The sequence below is a fragment of the Halichoerus grypus genome, chromosome 1 (genome assembly GCF_964656455.1).
Source record: "Halichoerus grypus chromosome 1, mHalGry1.hap1.1, whole genome shotgun sequence".
Lineage (NCBI taxonomy): Eukaryota > Metazoa > Chordata > Mammalia > Carnivora > Phocidae > Halichoerus > Halichoerus grypus.
Window position 1 is genome coordinate 153,136,490 of NC_135712.1, and position 26,765 is coordinate 153,163,254.

Consider the following 26,765-nt stretch of genomic DNA (forward strand, 5'->3'; position numbering starts at 1 on the left):
TGTTTGCTTCCGCAGCTTAAGAGATGGGGTGAAAGACACAGCCACACCTCTCCCCAAGCCAAACCGTGCCTGGCTCTGGGAAGAGCTATGGATCCTCTCCTTAGAAACATACACATTTATAAAAAATTGAAAACAATCTTAGGGGATTCATGAAAAAACATGGGTCCAGAACCTTTTGTCAAAGTGATAAATGCTAGGAGACAAGTCTGTGAAAGAACTATACACATTGTAATATGTATATTTGATACTTATATATTATATTAAAGGTTTTACAATTCTTTTAAAAGATATGTAAAATAATCCCTTTATGATTACTCTAATGTGTTTTTTTAATGGTCATTCAAATGGTATTTTTTAAAGATTTATTTTAGAGAGAGAGAAAGAGAGCGCACGCATGCATGTGCTCAAGCAAGGGAAGGGGGAAAGGGACAGGGAGAGAAGCAGACTCCTCCCTGAGTGGGGAGCCCAACACATGGCCTGATCTCACAACCCTGAGACTATGACCAGAGCCAGAATCAAGAGTTGAACACTTAACCAACTGAGCCACCCCACACTCCATTATTCGTGTTTTTTTTTAAAGATTTATTTATTTGAGAGAGAGAGAGCGCACGCACACACACGCGAGAGAGAACACGAGCAGGGAGGAGGGGCAGAAGGAGAGGGAGAAGCAGACTTCCTGCCAAGTAGGGAGCCCGATACGAGACTCAATCCCAGGACCCTGGGATCATGACTTGAGACGAGGTCAGATGCTTAACCAACTGAGCTACCCAGACACCCCTATTCGTATGTTTTTAAAAAATATTTCTACATATGCAGTTCACTTTTCCACTTTTTTCTTAGAAGATGAAGAAATTAAAAGATATATTCTACAGCCACGAAAAGATTCATCATTAATACTGCAGTGAGGACGCCTGGGTGGCTCAGTTGGTTAAGCGACTGCCTTCGGCTCAGGTCATGATCCCGGAGTCCTGGGACTGAGTCCCGCATCAGGCTCCCGGCTCGGGGGGGCGGGGGGGGGGGGGTGAGCCTGCTTCTCCCTCTGACCCTATCCCCTCTCATGCTGTTTCTCTCTCTCTCTCTCAAATAAATAAATAAATAAAATCTTAAAAAAAAAAAAAAATACTGCAGTGAGCAAGGGCCCCTGGGTGGCTCAGTTCATTGGGTGTCTCCCTTCGGCTCAGGTCATGTTCCTGGGGTCCTGGGATCAAGCCCTACGTCGGGCTCCCAGCTTGGTGGGGAGTCTACTTGTCCCTCTCCCTTTGCCCCCCTACCATGCTCGCGCTCTGTGAAATAAATAAATAAAATCTTAAAAAAAAAAAAAATACTGCAGTGAGCAGAGTCAAGTGCAATAAATCACCTGCACTTATACTAGTTATAGTCAAGCTGGAGTAAAATCTGGGAGGGGAATACAGGGAGCCTGCTGGGGTGCTGGAAATACTGGACACAGATAGCAGTTTCAAGGGAATAATATATATAAAAATTCACTGAGTTATACACTTAAGATTTGCTTTTTCTCAAATCTAAGCTTGGCCAAATTCACACTGAGCAAGTTAATCAACTGCTCTCAGCTTGTTTTATAAATCCGAAAATGGGTCTTTTTTAAGTGAGCTTGCACTCATAACCCTGAGATCAAGAGTCACATGTTTGACCTCAGGGGCACCTGGGTAGCTCAGTCGTTAAGAGTCCAACTCTTGATTTTGGCTCAGGTCATAATCTCAGGGTCGTGAGACTGAGCCCCACGTAGGGCTCTGTGCTGGACATGGAGCCTGCTTAGGATTCTTTCTCTCCCTCTTCCCCCACTTCATGCTCTATCTCTGAAAAAGATAAAAGAAAAAAAAAGTCGCATATTCTACCAACTGAGCCAGCCAGGTACCCCTAAAATGGATTAATAAAACTTCTCCTAGAGTTATTGTGGGAACTATATAACACATGTATAGTACTTAGTACAAGGCTTCATACATAGTAAGCACTCAGTGAATGTCAATCTAATATATCATTACTACAGATGGTGGATTGCAACTTTTATCAACATGAGATATCTTTTTCCAGTTTAATAATAACAGTGATAAATTACAGATATTTCCCCAGGCCAACAGATAGACACATCCAATGCATTCCCTTAAAACAGGGGTGTGTGTGTACACTCATTCGTCCCATGGTATGCAAATAACAGAACTTACTCAACTATTCCCCAAGTAAGAGAAATACAGGTCATTTCCTTGTCATTAGAAATAAAGCTACAGTGAGTATCCATGCCCCTACATGGTTACTTCTGATATTTTTACATCTAAAACAAATCTTGCCATATGAACTCAAGGTACTTTCTTTTTTCTTTTTTTAAGATCTTCTTTATTTATTTGAGAGAGAGCATAAGCGGGATAAGGAGCACAGGGAGAAGCAGACTCTCTGCTGAGCAGGGAGCCGGACTTGGGGATCAATCCTGGGACCCTGAGATCATGACCTGAGCCAAAGGCAGACACTTAACTGACTGATCCACCCAGGCGCCCCTTTAAAGTACTTTCAAATAGGACACTTAAGGGATGCCTGGGTGGCTCAGTTGGTTAAGCGTCTGCCATCGGCTCAGGTCAGGATCCCAGGGTCCTGGGATGGAGTCCTTCACTGGGCTCCCTGCTCAACAGGAAGACTGCTTCTCCCTCTCCCTCTGCCCCTCCCCCCTCCACTCATGTTCGATCTAGCTTGCTCTCTTTCTCTCAAAAAAAAGGACACTTAAGTCTCAAACGACAGAATGCCTACCCAAACAATGTTAACGACAGAGTTAGGGTATTGTACAGGTGCTGTGGTAGAATAAACTGGGGTAAAACCTCACAGATCCTACATTTATATATCAGATGAAAAGCTACACTAAGTTATTCTTCCACATTTCAGAATACTAATCGTAACAGTCTAAAATCCATAGCTCTCTCCAAACGTTCAAGGAATTAAAGATTTTATTTAATGACAGAAAAATAATTACAATATGCTCTTAAATGAACAAATATTAATTCTAATTTTGTTGAAATAAAGTAGATAGACACACAAGAAAATATACCTAAAACATAAACTAGTTATCTCAGTGAGATGCAACCACAGTCAATTTCCAGCTTTACCTCTTATTTCTCAATCTTTCTACAGTGAGAGGATGTACTATTTTTGTAAGAATAAAAGTTCCGATTTTGTTTAAAAATAAGAGTGCAACATGCTTTCGGTATATGTACCCAACAAATCCATAGCTGTGTAACAAAGTACTTCTCTCTAATTTGGTTAGTCACACTGGCCTATGCCCAAACTGCTAAGAGAACCTCAAAAAAATCCCTTATAATTTCCAACAGTAAATTCTACCCCGACATCTCTATCTTCCACTCTGCCTGCTCTCACTTTCATATCACCAAAACAGCATATTCTCATAAAATGCGGACAAGATACGAGTAGACAAAATCTGACACGGTCTATTTTAGCCACAGACTCCATCTCGGTGCAGCTTGTCTATTTTCAGCACAAACCTGCTTCAGGCCTGAGACCCAGGTTCCTTGATTCAGTCTCAAGTTCCATATTGAAACCAGTGTTCCTAAAAATAACTGACATCCTTTCCTACTTGCTCCTCCTTTGGATTTTGTCTGAAAAACCCTGTAATAAATCTTATTGCACGGGCCCTCTTTATGCAAATCAGTTTTCACAAACTATTACTTCGTTGGCTAACAGTAAATGCCTACGATTTTTGTTAACTAAAGTTGTCAAATTTAAGAAAAATAATCTAATTTTAAATTATTACCCATAAACTAGGCTGTAATGCCAAAACGCTTTAGCTATGTGTCAATTCTTACATCAAAGCATGACACAGCCATACTCACCTTGGTTCAAGTAAGTGAGAGTCTCATCGTGCAGTTTTACTGCTGGCGAGGTGGCAGCGCACATCACATATTGAAAGGGTGGGTGTTTAGTCTCACCGTCCAATGGAAGGCTGGAATCTTCCTGCTTAAAAATGGGCAATGCCAAGACATCGCTGAAAGGCAAAAGAATCAACACTGACCTTGAGTTTAAAATATTTAAAAGCATATAAAAACATGTAAAGGCAGTTTTAAAATTTAAGCTTGGGGTGCCTGGCTAGCTCAGTTGGTGGAGTGTACAACTCTTGATCTCAGGGTTGTGAGTTTGAGCCCCATGCTGGGTGTAACGATTACTTAAAGAAATATGAAATTTTTATAAAAAAATAAATAAAAATAAAATTTAAGCTCAAAAATGTCATGTAAAATAAAAGAACTATTAATGTTAATTTGGCTCCCCAAAAGATAGTATTAATAACCCAAAGCTCTAGTTGTTGGTATGGGGAGAAGGGGGGAGCAGCTATGATGAGGCAGATAAAATAAAAAGTATTTCATAGTTAATAAAGTCCATGCTACTGATTAAGCAAGAGATCTAATAATATACATGCTACTTCTTTAAACTCCGTATTATTTCTATTTTAAAAAGAGCAAGTTGGGCACCTGGGTGGCTCAGTCGGTTAGGCGTCTGCCTTTGGCTCAGGTCATGATCCCAGGGTCCTGGGATGGAGTCCCCCACTGGGTTCCCTGCGGAAGAAGCGGGGAATCTGCTTCTTCCTCTGACCCTTCCCCCCGCCATGCTCGCTCGCTCTCTCTCTCACTCTCTGAAATTTTTTTTAAAAATCTTAAAAAAAAGAGCAAGTCAAGAGTGCATAGCTACCTGTTCTGAAAGGTCGGTCCGCAGGTACCATAAAATCACAGAGCAGCATTTGATTAAAATGGTACGCTACAAAATGTGCCCTGCAAGGCCTGGCAAACGCTGAGAGCATAAAGCTTCATGCTTAGTCTAAAACAATGGCTTCTTCTGAGAAGCGAACAGTAGCAGTAGAAACAGCTGCTGTTTTTTCCCCCCAAGAATAACTTGGGGCATTGATTGGAAGGGAGGAGGGTGGGGGGAGGCCTTCTGGGGTACGGTCTATATATTCTCTGTTAATCCAAACACACACAGATGTGTTATTTTGTTTTGTTACAAGAACAGCTGAGAATATAATTTACATTCCATAAAAATTCACCCTTTTAAAGTGTGTAATTCAATGGGTTTTGGTATTATTAACAGAGTTGTGCAGTTATCACAACTCTCTAATCCCAGAACATTTTCATCACCTCAAAAGGAAATCTCACACCAGTTAGCAGTCATTCCCCAGCCCTATCCCCTGACCCTACCCCTAGTCTTGGCAGTGATCTACTTTGTCTCTATGCATTTACCTATTCTGAACATTTAATGCAAAAGAATCACATGGCCTTCTTTTACTTAATATGTTTTCAAGGTCCACCCCCGCTGAGCATGTATCAGCACTTCATCACTCCTTTTTGGGGATGAATGATATTCCCTTATGTATGGACAGACCACACTGTTGTTTATCCACTCTGGGACATCTGGGTTGTTTCCATTTTTTAGCTATTATGAATAATACTGCTATGAACAGTTGCTTGTTTTTCATGTAGACATATGTTTAATTCCCTTGGATATAAACCTAGGAGTAGAACTGCTAGGTTATATGGTTACTCTGTTTAACTTTTTGAGGAATTGCCAAATGGCTTTCCAAAGCAGGTGCACCATTTTACATTCCCACCATTAATGTATGAGTTATAGGCATTTGTTTTTGAGATAAATCACTGACTTGTACATTTGTATCTTGATAATGTTTCTATGTTCATTCCTCAGGAAAAAGTAAAATAATAACAAAATATCCAAATAAGGGGTGCCTGGGTGGCTCAGTTGGTTAAGCTATGGACTCTTGATTTCAGCTCAGGTCATGATCTCAGGTTGTGAGATCGAGCCCTACTCAGCAGGGAGTCTGCTCCAGATCCTCTCTCTCCCTCTGCTCCTCCCACCCCCCCCCCCCCGCCCTGTGCTTGCTCACTCGCTCGCTCTCTCTAAAATAAATACATCTTTTAAAAAAATATATCCAGGGGCGCCTGGGTAGCTCAGTCCTTAAGCATCTGCCTTCGGCTCAGGTCGTGATCCCAGGGTCCTGGGATCGAGCCCCACATCAGGCTCCCTGCTCCGCACAAAGCCTGCTTCTCCCTCTTCTCCCCACTCCCCCTGCTTGTGTTCCTCCTCTCCCTTTGTCAAATAAATTAAAAAAAAAAAAAACTTTATTAAAAAACAAATCTTAAAAAAAAAAATTAAAAAATATATCCAAAGAATAACTACTATATCAACACCAATAGCAAGGGTTTGTCTGAATTGCTTACTTTCCTTTTTTATTTCTACAAGCCATTAACTAAGAATTTGGCTAGCCCATTTCAATTAAATTCAATTTAAAACAAAATGTTGAAATAAATGAGATGGGAGAGAAAGCCTGCACTGCATTCCCTCCTCCCTGCATATACTCTATTAAGGCATCAGACTGATCATTCAGAAACTAATTACCCACTAGTTCTGCTCTTTATACCTGGAAACCGTCAAAACGCTTCTAAGCATACAAGTATAACTGAGAAACACACAGTCAGTGGCGGTCCCTAACCCTCCTCTAGAGCTCTTCTCAGCACTGCAGCCCAGGGGACACCTAAGTGGCACAGACATAAAACCTTGTGGCAACTATAGAAACTTTTCAGGTGACCACCAAATTTGAATTCCAGGGGATATTCTGGGCATTATACTGGAGTTTGGGGGAAGAAAAGTGCTATAAAATGAGATTCTAAGGCATGGCCTAAAATAATACTAAAACCACTGGTTGAAAATTAAAACATTTTAAAGTTTATAATAAAAAGATACCTTGGTATAAAAAAAGTGGTACTTTTAAGACTTAGAACAACTCTCTTCATGAAAAAACAACTGTAACAGTCAAAATGGTTCCACGGTAGACGAAAATATATATATTCTTATGTCCTATATATGTAAGCATTTAAAGGACAAGAAAAAGAGGCGCCTGGCTGGCTCAGTCAGTAGAGCATGCAACTCTTGATCTCTGGGTTGTAAGTTTGAGCCCCAAGTTGGGTGTAGAGATTACTTGAAAATAAAATCTTAAAAAAAAAATCATTTGCTAATGAAATCCCAATTAATTTTTTACTTCATTAGAAAATGCATTCCAGGGGCACCTGGGTGGCTCAGTTGGTTAAGCGACTGCCTTCGGCTCAGGTCATGATCCTGGAGTCTCGGGATCGAGTCCTGCATCGGGCTCCCTGCTCAGCAGGGAGACTGCTTCTCCCTCTGACCCTCCCCCCTCTCATGCTCTCTATATCTCATTCTCTCTCAAATAAATAAATAAAATCTTTAAAAAAAAAAAAAAAAAGAAAATGCATTCCAATCAACACAGCAGTCAGCGATCCTCCTGAAACAGAAGCCAGATCATTTCATTCCTTTGAAATTGCTCCCTCAGCTCACTTTCAACTAGGGTCCCTTCAAGGCCCCACTCACTCTGCTCCTTTCCCCTCTTCTACTTGCCCTCACTCCCCCTGCCCCCCACACCAGCCTCCCACCCTGCCTTTTTCAAGGCATCTGCACTGGCACTGGGTTTGGCTCCACTCTTCTGCCAATGTTCGTCTAGTTCACTTCATTTAAATGTCATCTTCGCAGTGACAGCCGGACAACTGCAGTCCTCTCATCCATGTTCCCAACTTCCCTCGTCCTGCTCTATCTATCCACAAAGCTCATCACATTCCCACAGTACACCGGACTTAAGTCTGTATCACCCAGAAGTACACAACCATCTCCCCAAATTTGTTTCACTTCACTGACTCACCCTAGCATTTAGCATAAAGAAGGGTCTCAAATACCTCCTGAACCAATGAACCAACTGCAACACTAATAATCAATTATTACTAAAAGGAAAAAACCAGGTGTCTCGGTAATTTAAGATCATCATTTCTACTAGGCCAAACCTGAAGAAAGTTCTAGTATTCAGTTGTTTTTGTAATCCCATATCCCCGACAGGTAGAGCTCCCAGGGATCTGACAAGCAAATGAAGTTTCTCAAGGCTTCAAATCATTACAAGTAATTTTGAAATGCCAGTACCCAAAAATAACCAGGCACACAAAGACAAACAAGACTCTGGGAGCAAGAACCAACAGCAAAAACAACAGATGGCATACACCCAGTTCCAGATCAGTCTGTTGGTATTCAGCTCTTTTCCGCCTCTGTTGCAGAGGGTTCGAGGTCTGAAACTACACATACAAGACGTGTTGCCAGCTGGAGTCTTGCTAAGTTGTACAAGGAAAGCACTGGTGGGGAATTAAAAGGGAGTGGGAAAAGACAGAGAGGCAGGAAACCGCAGAGATTGCAGCTACAGGAAATTTCCGGGCTCCAGCAGCCATGCCTCCAGCAGCTAGCCCAGGAGCAACCAGGTAACAAGTGCCCCCCCCCCCCCAACCCTTCCAGCACCTTTGCAAATACTTTATTACATCTTTCTCTAATTTAAACATCTAAATGGTTTCTATTTTCCTAATTAGACACAGATGGATACCCCCAAAGAATTCAGATGCTAGAATTAATGGACTCACACTATAAAATTATGCTTACTCTGTTTAAAGAAATAAAAGACAAGCCCAAAAAGATCGCAAGGAAGAGGAAATTTTAAGGGACAGCAAAACTGAAAAGGAACAAACAGGACTTCTTTTTTTAAAAAAATTTTTTTTAAAGATTCCATTTATTTATTTGACAGAGAGAGAGAGAGAACGAGCACAAGCAGGGAGAGCAGCAGAGGGAGAAGGAGAAGCAGGGTCTCTGCTGAGCAGGGAGCCCAATATGGGGCTCAATCCCAGGACCCTGGGATCATGACCTGAGCCAACGGCAGACACTTACCTGACTGAGCCACCCAGGCGTCCCCAAACAGAACTTCTAGAACTGGAAAATAAAACTGCTAAAATTAAGAACTTAGCTTTAACAGCTCAGACAGAAATGTAGAGTAGAATAAATAAGGAAACTGGAATATAGGCAAAAATAAGTTATTCAGAAGGAAGCAAAGAGTGAAATGATGGAAAATGCAAAAGAGAAAGAAAGGACAGAGTGAGATTTTACACTGAAGTTCCAGAAGAGGGAAAAATATTGTGGAGGCAATATCTGAGATAAAGGCTAAGCAAGTTCCAGAACTGATGAAATATACCAATGCACTGATTGAAGAAGCCCAAATAACCAAAGCAGGATAAATAAAAGAAATCCCCACCTAAATACATCAAGAAAAACATCTAAGCCAGTATAGTCTGTGGAAGGAAGTACCAAGTAAGGGATTCAATCAGTGGAAAGCGGGAATGGGGAGGAAGTGGTGGAAGGGTCCGAGGAGTCCTGGAGTCATCAAGGGCTGGGGGTGGGGAGCAGTGGATGAGGCCACTATGAGAACAACACAGGGGCAATGGCAAAAGGATGCACCGGAACACTGAGGCTGTAAACTTCAACTGAGACCCATTCAATGTTTTTCCAGACCACATTCAGCTGCTTAGGTGACTTAAAGTGAAAAATCACATTTAATCAGGGTTACAGTTTTGCTAAAATAAAAAAGATGGGAGGGGAATAAAGCAAGAGAGGGCAAGAGGAACAAGGGTATATGCAAGGAACTAATACAATGACTGACCATGAAAATTAAAACTGGCTGAAGAAAAAAAAAGGTGTTCAAGAGGGTGATGGGGCGCCTGGGTGCCTCAGTCAGTTCAGCTTCCGACTCCATTTCAGCTCAGGTCATGATCTCAAGGTTGTGAGATCAAGCTGCACTCGGCGGGGAGTCTGCTTCTCTCCCTCTCCCCCTTCCCCTGCTTTGTGCTCTCTCTCTAAAATAAGTAAATAAATAAATCTGAAAAAAAAAAAAGGGCGAACAGAGTTGGATCAAGGACTGTAGTTGGGCCAAATGACAGCAAGAGGAAGGTACTGAGGGAATGAGCTGAAAGGGTAGAAGGTGGTAGTTAACACTGAACCCTGAATTTGAGATTATACGTGGGTTACATGATTGGAAATGTCAAGGTCTAACATATGATCACAGGATTGAGAAGCTGAAGATAATACCACTGTAAGAAAGATACAAGGAACAGAAATGTTAGGCTACTGGAAGGCCCATTCAGGTATCTTCGGAAATCACCAAGAATTTAGTAGTGTCAGAGAGTGATACTGAACCAGGACCTAAAATTTTAAAAACGAGGACTGACCCAGAAATCACGGAGATGACTGCAATAATTGGGTGACCGAGTGGTTGATATTTGGTTAACATGAAATTCAAAGTTGGGGGAGTCTTAAAAGGAAGGAGAAAGGGAGCATAGCTTAAAAGTAGCAGTGAGAAGTAAGGAGGATCCTTCCCTCACCTTCTGGGCAGTGGGAAGCCTGTGGAAATAAACTACCACCACTTGCTAGGGCTTCAGAGGAAAAGTATATACTGAGAGGACAGCCAGCATTCCAAAAGAATAGGAAGGTGAAGATATCATTATGAGACAAAGTTGCCTGTGTTAGTTTCCTCAGCCTGTCCTAACAAAGTACCAAAAACTTAAAGCAACAGAAATTTACATCTCTCAGCTCTATAGAGGCCAGAAGTCTGAAATAAGCATGCTGGGGAGTTGGTCTGGACCTCTCCTTCAGCTTCTGGTGTTTGGTGAAGTCCTCTGCACTCCCTGGCTTGTGGATGCATCCCTCCAATCACATGGCCAGCTTCCCCTTGTAAGTCTTCACTTAGTCTTCCCTCTGTGCCCAAATGTCCTCTTTTTATAAAGATACCAGTGCCTATCCTCATTATATCATTTTAACTTGATTACCCCTATAAAGACCTTATTCAAAAAAGGTCGCATTCTGAGGTCCAGAGGGTTAGGACTTCCAATACCCTTTTGGGGGGACACAATTCAATCCATGTGATGGCAGACTGAGGATTCCAGAGGACAAGGTGGAAGGATGTTCAGAACCAGTAAGAAAAGGGAGATGGCTAAGAACTAAGGAGGTGCGGGGGCACCTGGGCGGCTCAGTTGGTTAAGCGTCTGCCTTCGGCTCAGGTCTTGATCCCAGGGTCCTGGGATTGAGCCCCGCATTGGGCTCCCTGCTCTGAGGGGAGTCTGCTCCTCCCTCTACCCTGCTCGTGCTCACACATACACACACACCCACGCTAAGTAAAATCTTAAAAAAAAAAAAAAAAGAACTGAAGGGGTGCAGCGCCACAGTGCTGACCAAAATGCAGGAGAAAAGCAGTGTCCTGAAACTGGAGTTTCTTGTAGTCTTTTGTTTGTTTTTTTTTTAGATTTTATTTATTTGACAGAGAGAGACACAGTGAGAGAGGGAACACAAGCAGGGGGAGTGAGGGAGGGAGAAGCAGGCTTCTAAAAAAAAACCTAAAAAGCAGGCTTCTAAAAAAACCTAAAAAGATGAAAATATCACTACCAACTTTATGCCAATACATTTGAAACTATGGATAAGATGAACAATTTCCTAGAAAGATAACTTATCAAAACTTTCTTCAATGGCTGGCTCAGCTGGTGGAGGATTGACTCTTGATCTTGGGGCTGTATATTCAAGCCCTGTGTTGGGTGTAGAGATTACTCAAAAAAGTAAAATCTTAAAAAAACTTTCTTCAAGACATAAAAATCTTTTAAAAATAATCCTACAGAGACTGATATTGTGGTTAAAATTTTTCCCCCAAAGAAAATCCCTGCCCTTAAAACTTTCAAAGATAGTTCTTGCAGAAAGTCTTCAACAGAACAGAAAGAGAAGAAAAGACTTTGACTCATTTTATGAGCCTAATTTTGAAGTCAAAACTAGCCACAAACAGAACTAAAAAAGAAAATGAAAAGCTCGTTTCAGCCATAAATATAGAGGCAAAAGTCCCAAATTAAGAATTAACAAACCAAATCCAAGAGTATACTGACAAAGCATGATCTAGTCGAGTACTCCCCAGGAACACAAGGACAGAATACAGAATCTGGAAACAGAACACCACACTTCTGGACAGTTGATTTAGAACAGAATGGCATTGTGAAGAGGTTCGAGAAAAGGTCTTTTCAAGCAGGGCAAAGTGCAATTGGCCTCCTACTTCATACCATACCAAAAGAAAAAAAATTATTCCAGACAGACTGTATACTTAGGTATGATATATAAAGTAATAAATCTTTAGAAAAGACTATAAGAATATCTTATACCCTCTAAGTCACAGTAAGTAAGGACTAACTATAAGTGAAAAGATTAGTCAATGTGACCATATCAAAATCTAGAACATTCAAAAGCCACCAAAAAGAGAATGGAAAGGCAAGTCACGGAGGTGAGGTATTTATGACATATATGCATGATCAAAGGCTAGCGTCCAGGATATATGAAGAACTACAACAAGAAAGAAAATAGGGGCTCCTGGGTGGCTCAGTCGTTAAGCGTCTGCCTGCGGCTCAGGTCATGATCTCAGGGTCCTGGGATCGAGCCCCACATCGGGCTCCCTGCTCGGCGGGAGGCCTGCTTCTCCCTCTCCCACTCCCCCTGCTTGTGTTCCCTCTCTCGCTGTGTCTCTCTGTCAAATAAATAAATAAAATCTTAAAAGAAAGAAAATAAAAAAGAAAACAATAGAACTGAATGAAGAAAAAGGTGTTGCCTTCAAATCCTGCGATAGACTTAGCTGAATATATAGCTTTAAATGCATCTATTAGAAAACAAACACCAAAAACTAAGGAGGAAAACGCATCCAACCAATGAAGTTGGAAAATAACAAGAGCAAGCAAGAAAATGAGAAAAAAATGACCACAAAAGTAAAATAGAAAATCCAACAGAAAAGAAAAACAAAGCCAAAATTTGGCTTCTTGAGAAGCACTGAAGATACAGACAAACCTCTGAAATGGGTCACAGAAGAAGGAAAAGACAATAGTAGCACATAAAGTAAAAGGGAATAATCACAAATATTGTAGAGATCTTCTTTTAAAAAATCTGAAAAATTAGAGCAATTTTCTATGAAATTTAAAATTACCACCACTGGCTAACATGCATAAATTCTGAATATTCCTATGTCTGTTAAATCAATTACAGGTGCAGTCAAACACCTACTCGTGCATAAAAAGTTAAAATCACCAAATACAGGCTGTATTCCAGGTGAGCTTTACAAAATCTTGAACAAACAGTTAAGTCTCATTTCATAAAAAACTGTTTAGGGACACCTGGCTGGCTCACTCCAGAGAGTATGCAACTCTTGATCGCAAGGTTGTGACTTCAAGCCCCATGTTAGGCGTAGACCCTATATATACGTATATATATAGGTATGTATTTATATATGTATATATAGGTATATAGGTATTTACATGTATATATGTACGTATATATACCTATATATACACAAATACATAAATAAAACTTTTAGCCCATAAAAAGAGCAAGCTATCCAACTCACTTGACACTGATACAGCCTTGATGTTTAAAAAAAATAAAAAACAGGAATGGAAGAAAAAAAATTGAGGACCAATCTCATTTAGGAATAAAGATAACCTATTTATGAAACTTTGGGAACATTCTCTAAAATCAGTAAGAAGACTAAAAACTCAAGTTTCTAGTAGTTCTAAATAACACTGCAGTGAAGCCCTACCCAACACACTAAAGCAAGAAAATGAAATGTAAAGATCATATAGGAAGAAATAAATCTACCATTATTTAAAGATATTGTCTAACTAGAAAGTCTGAGATCCTACAAATTATTAGAACTATTAAGTTCAGGGGCGCCTGGGTGGCTCAGTCAGTTAAGCATCTGCTTTCAGCTTGGGTCATGATCTCAGGGTCCTGGAATCAAGCCCTGCATCTGGCTCCCTACTCAGCAGGGAACCTACTTCTCCCTCTCCCACTCCCCATGTTTGTGCGCTCTCTTGTCAAATAAATAAATAAAATCTTTAAAAAGGGAAGAACTATTAAATTCAGCAAGGTCCTGGAGGGGGAAAAAAAAAAGCAAGATACAACAAGACAAAGAAAAAATACATATAGCCTTCCTGGCTGATTTTCCTCCTATCCAGAAAGATCATGCTCTACTACCTTGAGAAGACCTCTCTATTAATTGGTAGGCAGCCAAAGGGTGCAATGGAAAGAAGTAGAAGCCATACCCTAGCTCTGGAGCTTCAAATTCCAGCTCCACCATTTGTTAAATGACATTGTGGCAGGCTACTTAACTTCTCTGAGCTTTAATAATGGGTTTACTTTAATTTAGAAGAAAACATTTTAAGTATCTAAACTGTACGCACACATTAAACCAGAGATTCTCAAAAGTGTAATTTGTGGTATGCTGAGGAAACAGACTCTTTCAGGGGGTTCAGAAGGTCAAACCTATTTTCAGAACAATACTAAAACATGATTTGCCTTTTTCACTTTGATGACATCTGCACTCAACCAATGGTGATTAGAACTGCTGGGGCCTTGGCATGAATCAAGGCAGTGACACCAAACTGTACCCAAATCAATGGTCACTGCATAAAAATTATTAATTTTAGTATAAATTGGTTCTTGGGTAGGCATAATATATTTCTGCTGCACACCGAAGTGCAATGGTTGTCTCAAGGAAAGCTTTTATGCCACCATGTTGATCTGCAGGCTGACCGAGCAGTTTCTCTCACAGAGTATCACTTTAACTTGAAAGAAAAACTAACAAACTATGATTATTCAGATCTGGGTATGTGACAGAAACTTCCTCAAAAATGAACAAAGTGAGCCGGTCATTTCCCAGAAAACTACTACGATGGTTTCAGAGTAGGCAGTTAGTTAGGTTCTAATAGGATGCCTGCAGGCCAGCATACAGGAAGTCATTGCCAACTATGAGGAAGTCAGAGGCCTGTCCTGGCAGCACTCAAAAACAAAACCACAAGAAACTGGACCAAACCAGACAGGTCCAAGATGGCTGACAAAGTAGGCCAAGGTTCACAGTATTCCTTTATTATACTACATTACCATACCTAAAATCTCCTCCCTATAGGTGCCATGACAGGAAACCCCTGACCAAATAAGGAAGAAAAAGCTGCGCTTCCAAGAAATCCCTTCCTCAAGTAGTGAAGATTCCACCCCCTTGTTAACAACTGTTAAGACAGAAACCCAGGGGCACCTGGGTGGCTCAACTGGTTAAGCATCCAACTCTTTTTTTTTTTTTAAGCATCCAACTCTTGATCTCAGCTCAGGTCTTGATCTCAGGGTCTTGATCTTAGGGTTGTGAGTTCAAGTCCCGCGTTGGGCTCCACAATGGGCGTGGATAAAAATCCAAACCCTAGTGGACACCACTCTCCCACTCTCCCTGGAGCCCACTAGCATTCACATTTTGAGAGCATACTTTTGCTTTAATAAACTTTCCTGCTTGTACTGCTGTGTTGTGTCTGTCCTTGAAGTCTTTCTCCAGATGAGATCAAGAGCCTCTGGTGAAATCTTTTGGACAAGATGGGTCAAGAGCCTCACAACCCGAGGTCTCCCCAGTCTATGCAGCAACAAGACCAATGCCTTCTGTAAAGTAATAATTTAATATTTTGCGTGTAATCTAAAGAGGTCACAGTACTTCCTAAATCCTAAAAATTAAGTTGTTACAGATTATAAATTTCATGTAAACATAAGATGGAAAGAAAATTACCAGATGGCCCAAAAGACCCTCTTAAGAACGTTTTAATGAGCTACTTTCTAAAGGTCATTTAGTTATCTGTCCCTTACTTCAGAAAACATGAATGACCCAGATTTCAAGTTACAATGGGTTTCAGCCTTCCTTCAGTGAGGGGAAGCTTAGCCCTCATTTGGAATGGTAGTGCCACTAACAGGTCACCTGGACCAACACTGTTAACATCTATGGGCTTCAGTTCAAAATAAAACGATTGGTTTAGAAGTTTCTAAGGTCTCTTCATCCATCTCTAAAATCTTGATATTATAACTAAGATTCTAAAAAACATTTATGACCTGCCTCATTTCAAACAGAATCTGCAGTAGCTCATACCTCACATACAAATGTGGTATAGCAGTACACACAGAAGAGGGGAGGGAGAAGGCAGGGGCGGGAGGGGGGAGGGGAGATAGAGACAGAGAGAGAAAACTAAAGAGTCAAGAGAAAAAAAAGAAGGGGAAGAAGCAAAGGCAGTATCAGAAATTTGCCATGACATACCCAATACTATCAACCTGCATTGTTTAACACAAATAGTTTTGTTTTTTGTTGGTTTTTTTTTAGAGTAGGCTCCATGCCTAACATGGGGCTTGAACTCACCACCCTGAGATCAAGAGCCACATGCTCTACCGAGCCAGCCAGGTGCCCTAAGGCAAACACATTTTTAAGTTAAGTCAGACTACTGAGAAAAACCATCTTTCTTACAAGGCATTTTCCCCCATTTTCTTAAAAAGTCTTTAAAAATGGATAGTTTAAGGGGCTCCTGAGTGGCTCAGTCGGTTAAGTGTCTGCCTTCAGCTCAGATCATGATCCCAGGTCTTGGGATGGAGCCCCACATAGGGCTCCCTGCTCAGTGGAGAGCCGGCTTCTCCCTCTCCCTCTGCTGCTCCCCCTGCTTGTGCTCTCTATCAGATAAAGAAATAAAATCTTTTAAAAAAAATAAAAATAAAAATGGATGGTTTAAGCCATCCAAAGAGCAAATATAATAAGCATACTTCACTTTACTTTGGAATTCAAAAAAATTTACTGTGTAGGCAGCCTTTCATTTCATTAAGAAGTCACTTTTCCAATAATTTCAAATATAGCACCTTGAGCTTACTTCTTGAACTTAAGAAAGAAATCAAAGAGAAAGATAAGCATCAATAGCCTTACGTCCCATTTGATGCCAGATGAAAAGAGACGGCCTGCCCATACAGAAGACAGATACCAGGCTCCTAAGATCCAGCCTTCTTAGGACTCCAGGTCCAAGCTGGGAAGTGCAATCAAAGGAAGCCTCCAACAGCCTAAAGCCTTCTTCAGACTTAGTCCATATCAAGTCCATTTTGGAACTGCCCAAGTTTAAATTTCAAATAAAGGGCCTTGAATTTGCAAGAGGCAAGCAAGTATTCTCATCAGCTCCTCAGTTTTGAGGACCCAATTAAATATGGGGGGGAAAAAAAAACCTAAGTAAACTCCTTAAAAACTGGTATTTGCCTTCAAAAATATCTGAAATTTTATATTAAATGACACACCATGTACGCAAGAACCAAAAACATTTAATGGAAAGTTTCCCCATGGCAAGTGTTGTAAAAGACCCGTAATCATAAAGATGTCAGACATTGGGCGCCTGGGTGGCTCAGTTGGTTAAGCAACTGCCTTCGGCTCAGGTCATGATCCTGGAGTCCCGGGATCGAGTCCCGCATCGGGCTCCCTGCTCTGCAGGGAGTCTGCTCCTCCCTCTGACCCTCCCCCCTCTCATGTGCTCTCTCTCTCATTCTCTCTCTCTCAAATAAATAAATAAAATCTTAAAAAAAAAAAAAAAAAGATGTCAGACATTATTTTAAGAACAAGGTCAGGGAAAGGTTAAAATCATGATATTCTTTCCTTTTCACAGAATAAACCATAGACAAAAGTTCATTAGCTGGCTGAGTCACTAAAACAAATAAAACTCTAGGAAAAAAGTAAAACCTCAAAATAACCCTAATAAGCAAAGTTCTTGGCAGCAAACTTTCATTTTACCATAACTGAGAAGTGAGAAGCAACTTTTCAGTTGAAAACACTAAATTCCCTTCATGTACCTTAACTGGTCTCAAGGAGCAGCATGGCACTTGAGGCCTGTTTTTTAACTAGGAAATCACTGTCTCTAGTACTGTGTGGGATGACCCTATGTCTTTCAATAGATCAATTTCTTCAACTGAGACAGTTGTTCTACAAAATAAGTCACTTTATCCAGAGCCCTCAAGTTGCACAACTGCGGAGAGCAAGTGCCAAATTCAGGGAGAGGAGCACATACCCAATCAGCGTCAGAGTATGGTTTCCTCCACACACTTCCACACTCTTAAGAAACATCTCCTCCTCTCTGAGAGTTCTTTATTGCCCAGAGTTTCCCCTTTAAGATACAAAAGCTGAATTTCTTCAGGGAGCAGCCCCCACCATTCCAGGCCTGCTCTGACCCCTAAGTCTCTCTTCAGGACATTTATGCTCTCTGTCCTCCCCGAGAGCAGCAGTGAGATGTATGAAAGCTACTGGGAGACTGGACAGCACTTCAAAGACAGCAGGCATTAAAGAACGCATTTAGAAAAATCTCAATTCGCCCTAACAAAAAGCTGCCAAAGCACGGAATTGTACACTTTAATCAGGTGAACTTATAGTGCATACACCATATTTCAATATACTGCTAAAAATAAAAATAAAGAACCACCAAACTGACAAGTTAAAAACAAAACAAAACAAAAAACCCCAACACAGCATTCTTCAGGATAAAGGCCAGAGACTAAGCTCTGATGTGTTTCAACCTTCAAAATTAAACAAAATGAATGGCTGCTGGTACAGGCAGCAGAGACTAAACAAACTATTGGTTTGTTGTGCAATCACTGCATCTTAAAGCCTTCTTCAAAAGAAAAGAGCCTAAGAGGGTGGTCCCCAAAACGAAAAATTTCACTTAGAAGTAATCAAAAAACATCACTAAGGTGCTTTTTTCCCCTGCGTCTACTTTCACTTACGATGTAATTACTATTGTAACAGCAAGTGATTAAAATTTGCAACCAGGAAAGACTACAATGTAGAACAGAATAGGAACTGATAACCAAAACCTTGGACAGTATTTTCCCAATACAAGTTCTACCGTTTCGTACACTATATTCCAGCTCCAAGGGGCTTGTAAATCACTTGCAAGGAAAGGAAGCCCCTTCCCCCACCAACCCAAGCCATCCTAACAGCCGGCCAGTTTTACAGCAAAAATGAAGCCCTCAGAGGCAGTTCCCGGGGCGTCTTGCAGGGCCAACCTCCCACGCCCGCCACCCGGGTGGACAGACGCCCGCGGGGCTCCCTAGGCCCGACGGCCACGCGGCAAGGCCCGGACCCCGCGGCCGGGAGGCCCGGGCACCGCTGGGCGCAGCCGCGCCTGGCAGAGGCTCTGGGTCGTGCAGGCCTTCCCCAAGGAAACCGAAGCTTCCGCCCGCCCGGCCCGGGGCGCCCGGTACCTCATGCTGTAGGCGCCGGCACCCAGCTCCTGCCCGATGCCCGAGAGGCTGGCGTCGAAGTCGTGCACCAGCCCGGACTCGATCACCTCGTCCATCTTGAGCACCCAGGCCATCTTCCGGCCTCGCCGCCGCCCGGCGCGGCCTCCGCGAGCAGGCGATGGGGCCGGAGCTCCGCGGGCGCGCCCTGGGGGAGGGCGCGGGTGAAGCCTCGGGCGGCGCGGCGGATGGTCACCACAGGCGGCCCGGGCGGCGGCCGGGACGAGAGCGTCCGGGGCCCCGCAAACAGGGCACGGCGAGCCCGGCGAGCAGCTGCAGCGGGAGCGGCCGGGCCGCCGGCAGCGCCTCCCTCCCGCGGGCGCCGGCCCCGCGCCTCATGCCGCCGCCGCCGCCCACCCCCTGCGCCGCTAGCGCTGCAGCCGCCGCCGCCCGCCCCGCCCCGGAGCCCCCGGCCGCATCCTCCCCGGCACTGCGCGGGGGCGGGAGCTCAGCCCGCCCGTCACCCGATCCCCGGTCTCGACCCCGGCCCTCGGCCCACCCGCCCAGGTACTAGGGTCCCGCCACCCCGGCCAACCCCGCCGCCGCCGCTCCGCCGGCCCGGACGCAGGCTCCTATATGGCTGCGGCCTGAGCTCTCTCGCCGCTTCCGCCTCCTCCGGCCCCGCCCCGGCCCCGCCCCCACCCGGGCTTTCGCCCCTCGCCCGGGCCCGCCCCGCACTGCCCGGCGCTTCGGGGAACTCCCGGCGCTTCACGACCGAGAAACTGTTCAGGCCGGGTAGCGTGGCCCCGCCCACGCGGCCGATTCGCAGCCCCTGCGGCCCATCGCCTCCCCGCACGCCAGCCCAGGAAGAGGTGGTGCCCGCTGGGAAGCCAGTTTCCGCCCCTCCAGAAAGGCGAGCTGATTGACAGGCGAACTGGACAATAATGGCAAGCGCTTGGTCGAGGCTCCCGTGAGTCTCTGTGCCCCTCTACTAAACAACCAATCAAAACGTTCTTCCTCTTGGGCGGTCTCGAGGCCGGAATTGGCTGCCAAAAGAAAGAGTTCATTGGACCGCACCGGAGGAAGCCGCCCTAGACGCCGCTCCTGGATGGGCTTTGCTCCCTTGTGGTCTTTCCAGATAGTCTCTGGGTTTTGCCGAAACTACAGATGGAAAGATCGGGGGGGGTGGGGGGGGCGGTGCCTGGGGGCTGAAAAGCCTATTGGGCAGAAAATCTTGATTGACGTGGGTGTAGGCCAATCAACGCTCCTGTAAAGGACTCCGGTGTCTCCCAATTGCAGATTGCAGTGAGCATAATGGCGAGTCTGGGTTAAGCTGGGGTTTCAGTCGCAGTAACATCCAGCAATCATGTTATTGTCATCGCTCATGGTTCTGGAGGTTCACTGGGCTTAGCTAGATGGTTCTCGTTCAGGGTCTCTCCTGTGGGTGGAGTGGCATGGCTGGGGCTAAAGTCATCTCAAGGGCTTCCCCATTCAACGTGTTTTATTGCTTCATGTTGGCTATCCACTGGAACCTCAATTGGGGTTGCTGGAATGCCTACACAATGGCCTCTCCGTGTCGTCTTGACTTCCTGTCAGCGGGGCAGCTGGGTTCCTAAAGCAAGTGTCTCAAACAACAGGAAGTGGAAATTGCTGGTTTCTTAATGACAAAGATTCTTTGTTTGACCAAACTTTAGTCAGACTCCAAACCTTCTCCTAGACCCATCTGTGCACTTTCTTGTAAAATTCAGTTTTAGCAAGAACCCTCTACCTCCTTACCTGCTCAGGTCCCTTAGCCTCAGCCATCCCCCGGCTGATGTCTGATCACCCTGGCGGGCCTTCAAAAGAATCCTGTTAGGTACTTCGGCCACAACAACCCCGCCTTACCTCCTAGTAATTTCTTCATAGTAACTTTACATTCACTCACCCCCAACTTGCTCCTTGGCTCCAGATTCCCACTTAGCCATGCTGTATTTGGAGTTGAGCCTAATCTCCACTGCAAAATTGTGTTGGTGTGGTCCTTAATACCTATTGTAATGGTCCTGAGTAAAGTCTGTCTTGCCATTTTTAACAAGTGACACTGAATATTTTTTTCTTTAACACTGAAGGCCTGGGACCAGAAACTGACACAGACTCTTTATTCTGTACTGTATTAGTGAAGCAGCCATAGAATAAGATTGATGGGAGGAAAGTTAAATAGTTTTGGGGGGCTGTGTTTTAAAACTTCCAAAATCCACCATCTGGCCACAAATGTTGTATACTCTTTCCACATGCAGTAAACACTCACCTCCTCCCCAGACCCCTGCAAAGTTCTCATCCCATTACAACATTAAGGTTCGGGATTTTGTGAGGTCCTGGAACAGATGAGGCTCTTTGGCTGCAGTTCCTCGGGTGTACATTAAGTGGGTCTTTCAAGTGGCTCCTCTGGATGAAGATATGTGAGTTAAAAAGACAAATGATCTTCCCCAGCCACTACCACACACCTCACAGGCAATAATATGAGAGGCACAGGAAACTTACCTCTATTGACATTTTTCTTCAAAGAGGGGAATAGAAGGCACACTAGATCATAGACATTCTAAAATCCAGTTGGGTAAATGTTGCCAGTTCCTTGCTTAGGACTTCATCATACTTCCTGGGAATACTCAGTGGCTCTTATCTCCATCCTCTGGACTCTTGATTCTGCCCTCTGAGTTATCCTTCCAGTTCCTTAAAAAGTAGCCCATGTTTACAACTCAGTAGTTTTCTCAGCTGTTTTCCATCCGTAGTTGTGCAGGGGTCTGAAGTACTCTCTTCACGTGGTACTCTCGTTGTCCCTTTTAAGCCAAACTGATACAATTCATTTTTAAGCTTTGTGGGTTTTGGGGAATCAATTTATAATCTACTCCAATAAATAAAATCTTTGCCAACACGTATCTGAGGGGCAAGCTTTGCGGCATTGTTCTGGCTCAGGTTTCTCTTAAGGTTACAGTCAGGATATCAGCTGGAGCTACAGTTATCTGAGGGCTTACCTGGGGCAGGAGGATCCATTTTCAAGCTTACTTGCATGACTGTTGGCCAGAAACCTCAGTGCCTCATTTGGGACCACAGGGCTGCCTGAGTGTCTTCAAAACATGGCATCTGGCACCGCACCGCCCCCCTCTCCCCAGAGTAAATAAACCAAGACAGAGAAAGGAGGCTGCACTGCCTTTTATGACCTGGTCTCCAAAGTCACACATTATCCCTTCTACTTTATTGCTGCTCCATACAAGCAAGTCACTCCATCTAGCCTCCACTCAAGAAGAGAATTTGTTGGGGCACCTGGGTGGCTCAGTCGGTTAAGCATCTGCCTTCAGCTCGCGGGTCATGATCCCAGGCTCTGGGATAGAGCCCCACGTCGGGCTCCCTACTCAGTGGGGAGCCTGCTTCTCCCTCTCCCTCAGCAGCTCCCCCTGCTTGTGCTCTCTCTCTCTCTCTCTCTCTGTCAAATAACTAAATAAAATCTTTAAAACAAAGAGAGAGAGAGGATTTGTCTCCATCTTTTGAAGGATAAATGTCAAAGAACTTGACATATTTTTAACCAGAACAGCAATGTTCATTATTATCACTTAATAGGTTTTTGAAAGCACTAAATAACACAATTGAATCAGAAAAAGAAACTAGAGATATAAAAGTAGAAAAAGGAGGTTAAAGTTATCACTATTTATAGATTATATATTCATATACCTGAAAATCTCATGGGGAAACAAGTAAAAATTTAATAACATAGTGGCATACAACATGAATATTCATAAATCAATAGTTTCATACAAAGAGCATTGACACCATAATGAAAGAAAAGGATCAATTTATAACAGGATTTAAAAAGATAAAATATCCTGGGGCGCCTGGGTGGCTCAGTCGTTAAGCGTCTGCCTTCGGCTCAGGTCATGATCCCAGGGTCCTGGGACCGAGTCCCACATTGGGCTCCCTGCTCAGCGGGAAGCCTGCTTCTCTCCCTCTCCTACTCCCCTGCTTGTGTTCCTGTTCTCACTATCTCTCTCTCTGTCAAATAAATAAAATCTTAAAAAAAAAAAAGATAAAATATCTTGGAACTAACCTAACAGGAAGTGTAAAGAACTATGTGAGCAAAATTTTTAAATTCTCAAAATAAACACAAAAGTACACTGAACATAAAATACTACATCCGGTATTATAATGGTAGTTCTGCTTAAGCTAACCAGTAAATTTAATGTGCTTCCAATAAAAACACTGACAGAATTTTTTAATTGGACAAAATGATTCTAAGATTAAAATGGAAAAGTAAATGAGCAGAAATATTCAAAAAAAATTTTAAGTTTAGATATTAAAACATTATAAAACCTAAATATATTAAAACAGTATTCATTGATGAATGGATGAGCAAAGGAAGAGAATGAAAAAATCCAGGAACAGATCAATATGCATACGGAAATTTATTATGCAATAAAGCTGGCATCTCAAATCAGTGAAAGAAAATGGACTATTCAATAGCTGGTTTGGGGATCAACTTTAAGCACCTGAAAAAGCTTATACCAGAATACATTCCAAATGGCTCAAATTTCTTTTTCTTTAAAAAGGCTTAAAAGGATAAAAAGCAAAATTATAAAGCACTAGAAGAAAACGTGGGAGAACAATTTTAGAAACTTGGGAAAAGGCTTTTGTAACTATGACACAAAATCTAGCAATCTTAAAGGATTGATGCACTTGACAACATAAAACTATTACTTTTTTTATAGTAAACACCACCATAAGTAAAATTAAAAAAAAAAACAAACTATTTAGAACTTAGATCATGAATAAAAGTTGTGTTTCCCTAACATATTAAGAGATCCCACAAATAGGGGTGCCTGGGTGGCTCAGTCGTTAAGTGTCTGCCTTCGGCTCAGGTCATGATCCCAGGGTCCTAGGATCGAGGCCTGCATTGGGCTCCCTGCTCTGCAGGAAGCCTGCTTCTCCCTCTCCCACTCCCCTTGCTTGTGTTCCCTCTCTTGCTGTGTCTCTCTCTGTCAAATAAATAAAATCTTTAAAAAAAAAAAAAAAGATCCCACAAATAGATTAAGCAAAGTATGGTGAAAATGGCATTTGTATTCCAAAGAATACGCAAGTTGGAGTACATCCATTTGAGTATATGCACATAGAAATTCTCATTGAAGAGAGCAACTAAGTTGAAGGGCTGCCTCCTGCAACATAATCTAAAACCTGGTCACTAGAGTTTTATATTGCCAGTAATGGGTGAAGATGAGCAGCATCTGAAGAACACTCTGGTCTTGCTGTTTTGCAAAATTGTGAAAGCAGCTGATACAGCTCTGAACAGAAAGGCTGCTATAGCCATGGTCAATGATCCCATACCTACCATTTTCTTCCAATTAAATGTGACCCTGGGGATCAGCTAAAGGAACAACTGCTCTCCTTATACAATCTTTATCCAGTCAGTACTTAGTAACAGCTACTGAACAGGAAGATACAGCTGGTAAACAGGAAGAACAAGCTCTTGATGGAGAAAATCGGGTCTTAGAAATGTTCACATTTGACTGCTGGGATTGAAAAGACCTACCTGCTTGGACTTCTGCACAGCAATTAATTCTTCCCCAGGAAAAATTAGTGATAGATGATATAATTTTCAAATGCTAACACGTAGCAAACACCCTTTCTGTGTGATGGCTCTTGGGCTGCTTAACCATTGCAAAAGGTGTATCCTTTCAGATTCGGTCTTTGTTAAGATGTTCATGGGTGCTAGCATCTGAATGCTTGCATCTCTTCAAAATTCAGATGTTGAAATCTACCCCCCACCAAGGTGATAGTATTAAGTGGGGCCTTTGGCAGGGATTATGCCCTCAAGAATGGGACTAGTGCTCCTATAAAGAGAGACCCACAGAGCTCTCCCCCTCCCCTTCTGCCATGTGAGGATACAGTAAGAAGTCTGCACCCCAGAAGATGCCCCTACCTGACTACACTGGCACCCTGATCTCAGACTTCCAGCCTCCGGAACTGTGAGAAATAAGTTGCTGTTGCCTGTAATCCCCCAGTCGGCTATATTTTGTTACAGCAGCCTGAAGAGACTAAGGCAGTGGGGTACTGGGGATACCTCTGAGACATGCCGAGGTTTTGGAAAAGCAGTGCTGAGTATCCAGTGAGCCAGAGTGTCAATTAACTTTTGCTGGGTAACCAACCACCTCAAAATGTAGGGATTTAAAACAACGGCCATTTACTCAGTTCTGTGTGTCAGAACTTTTGCTGGGCTCAATTGTGCAGTTCTTCTGAGCCCAGCGAGGCTTCCTCATGCATCTGTAGCCAGCAATGGCTCTGCTGATCTTGGCTGGCTTCCTTGCATGTCTGGGGTTCGGCTGGGACATCTGGGCTGACTTGAGTCACACTACATGGTCTCCACTCTCCAGCAGACCATGTCTGCCTTGTTCTCATGGTGGTGGGATGGGTTCCGAGAGACAACAGGCCAGTGTAAGACCCCGGCCCAGCACTAGAGCGCCATCACTTCTGCTGAAATCTCTTGACCAAAGCAAGTCATAAGACGAGCCCAGATCGAAGGGATGGGGAAATAGATTCCATCTCTTGGTGAAAGCAGATGCAAAATCACAAAAATTATTTGGCATAAATGCTGACAAGGAGCAAAGATGCTTTTTGTCTGGTGGTTCTTAAAATGCTTCACCATTATAAAACACATTTTTCAGATTCTCTCTTTGAGAGAAATGGGAGAGGGACTGGAAAATTGTGGTCATTCTTGTGAACAACACACACAGTCAGGTAGGTAGCAAGATGTTTGAAAAGCTTCAAGTCAACTGGATTTAAAACTAGCAAAATTTGTTCCTGGAACAGTTAACAAATATGCTCATTCTTAGATTGGTGGATAACAATGCCATTGGGTGGGATTTGATAACAAGTCTCTTTGCTTTTAAAATGAGAATGTTACCTTCCTGGTTCTGTTTGCATGGAGAGAATGCCCTGCAATCAGATTTTGAGAACTGGAATGGTGTCAAAAATAATGTGAACATCATATAGACCACATGACCACAAAGATGGGCCAAGTGCTCCTTTGAATATAACATAGTAGTTAGACTCTGTAGCTAGATTGCCTGGATTCAAATTCAAACTCTGCCAACTATGAGTGTGTGATCTAGGACATTAACTCAGTTTCTCCATCTATAAAATGGAGATAATAGTGTATCTCCCTCATGGAGTTATGAGGATTAAATAAGTTAACACATTGTTGAGCTTAGAACTCGGCCTGGTTCATGTAAGTGTTTGCTCTTGTGTGTAACCTCTGACCCATCTCACCAACAAGAGTGAGTTGACTACTAAGTCTTGGACAAGCAGGCAACTCAAGGACAGACATCTCATTTGCCAGTGCCCTTGCTGCCACCATTCACGGTGTTTTGACCACGTCATAAAATCCAACAAGGGATGAAATGTTACTTGACTATATGCAAATGTGGACAGTCTCTAGTTTATAGTCATTTTACCAATACCCGGAGCCACTTGGGAATTTCTTAGATTTTTTTACTCAGCAAAGACTGAGCCACGTTTGACCCTGGAGAACTATAGACCAGACAATCCAAAGATGCTTCCAAGTGCCCTTCATCTTGAGGAAAACAGAACAGGTAATTTTTTTTTCTCGTAGGCACATTTAATATAAAATTATGCTTCTCCAAAAAACTTAATGATCTTTCTTTTTTCCTCCGACTATGTATTTAAAATTTTTTTAAACCTACAGAAAAGCTAAAAGAACAGAAAAACAATCAGCTATATATTCTTTAGTCACATATTATATTTCACTCTTGTTAATTTCTCTACTT

At 42.9% G+C, this 26,765-nt stretch overlaps 1 protein-coding gene across 5 annotated transcripts in view; it reads right to left on the reverse strand.

The window, feature by feature from the left end:
• Positions 1–19,470, reverse strand: part of UBP1 (upstream binding protein 1) — a 53,649-nt gene extending 34,179 nt beyond the window's left edge. Inside the window, exons 1-2 of one of the 5 annotated variants that reach the window (XR_013448478.1) lie at positions 18,985–19,470; positions 3,849–4,000 (exon numbers count right to left, since the gene is read on the reverse strand). Coding sequence is in view for 4 of the 5 variants with exons in the window: in XM_036085781.2 (XP_035941674.2) it covers positions 3,849–4,000; positions 18,985–19,097 (265 nt within the window). In the remaining variant the exon portion in view is untranslated. The remainder of the gene's footprint in view (positions 1–3,848; positions 4,001–18,984) is intronic. The other 4 variants (XM_036085781.2, XM_036085782.2, XM_036085783.2 and 1 more) reach the window with 4 other exon arrangements.
• Between the last annotated feature and the right edge of the window lie 7,295 nt (positions 19,471–26,765).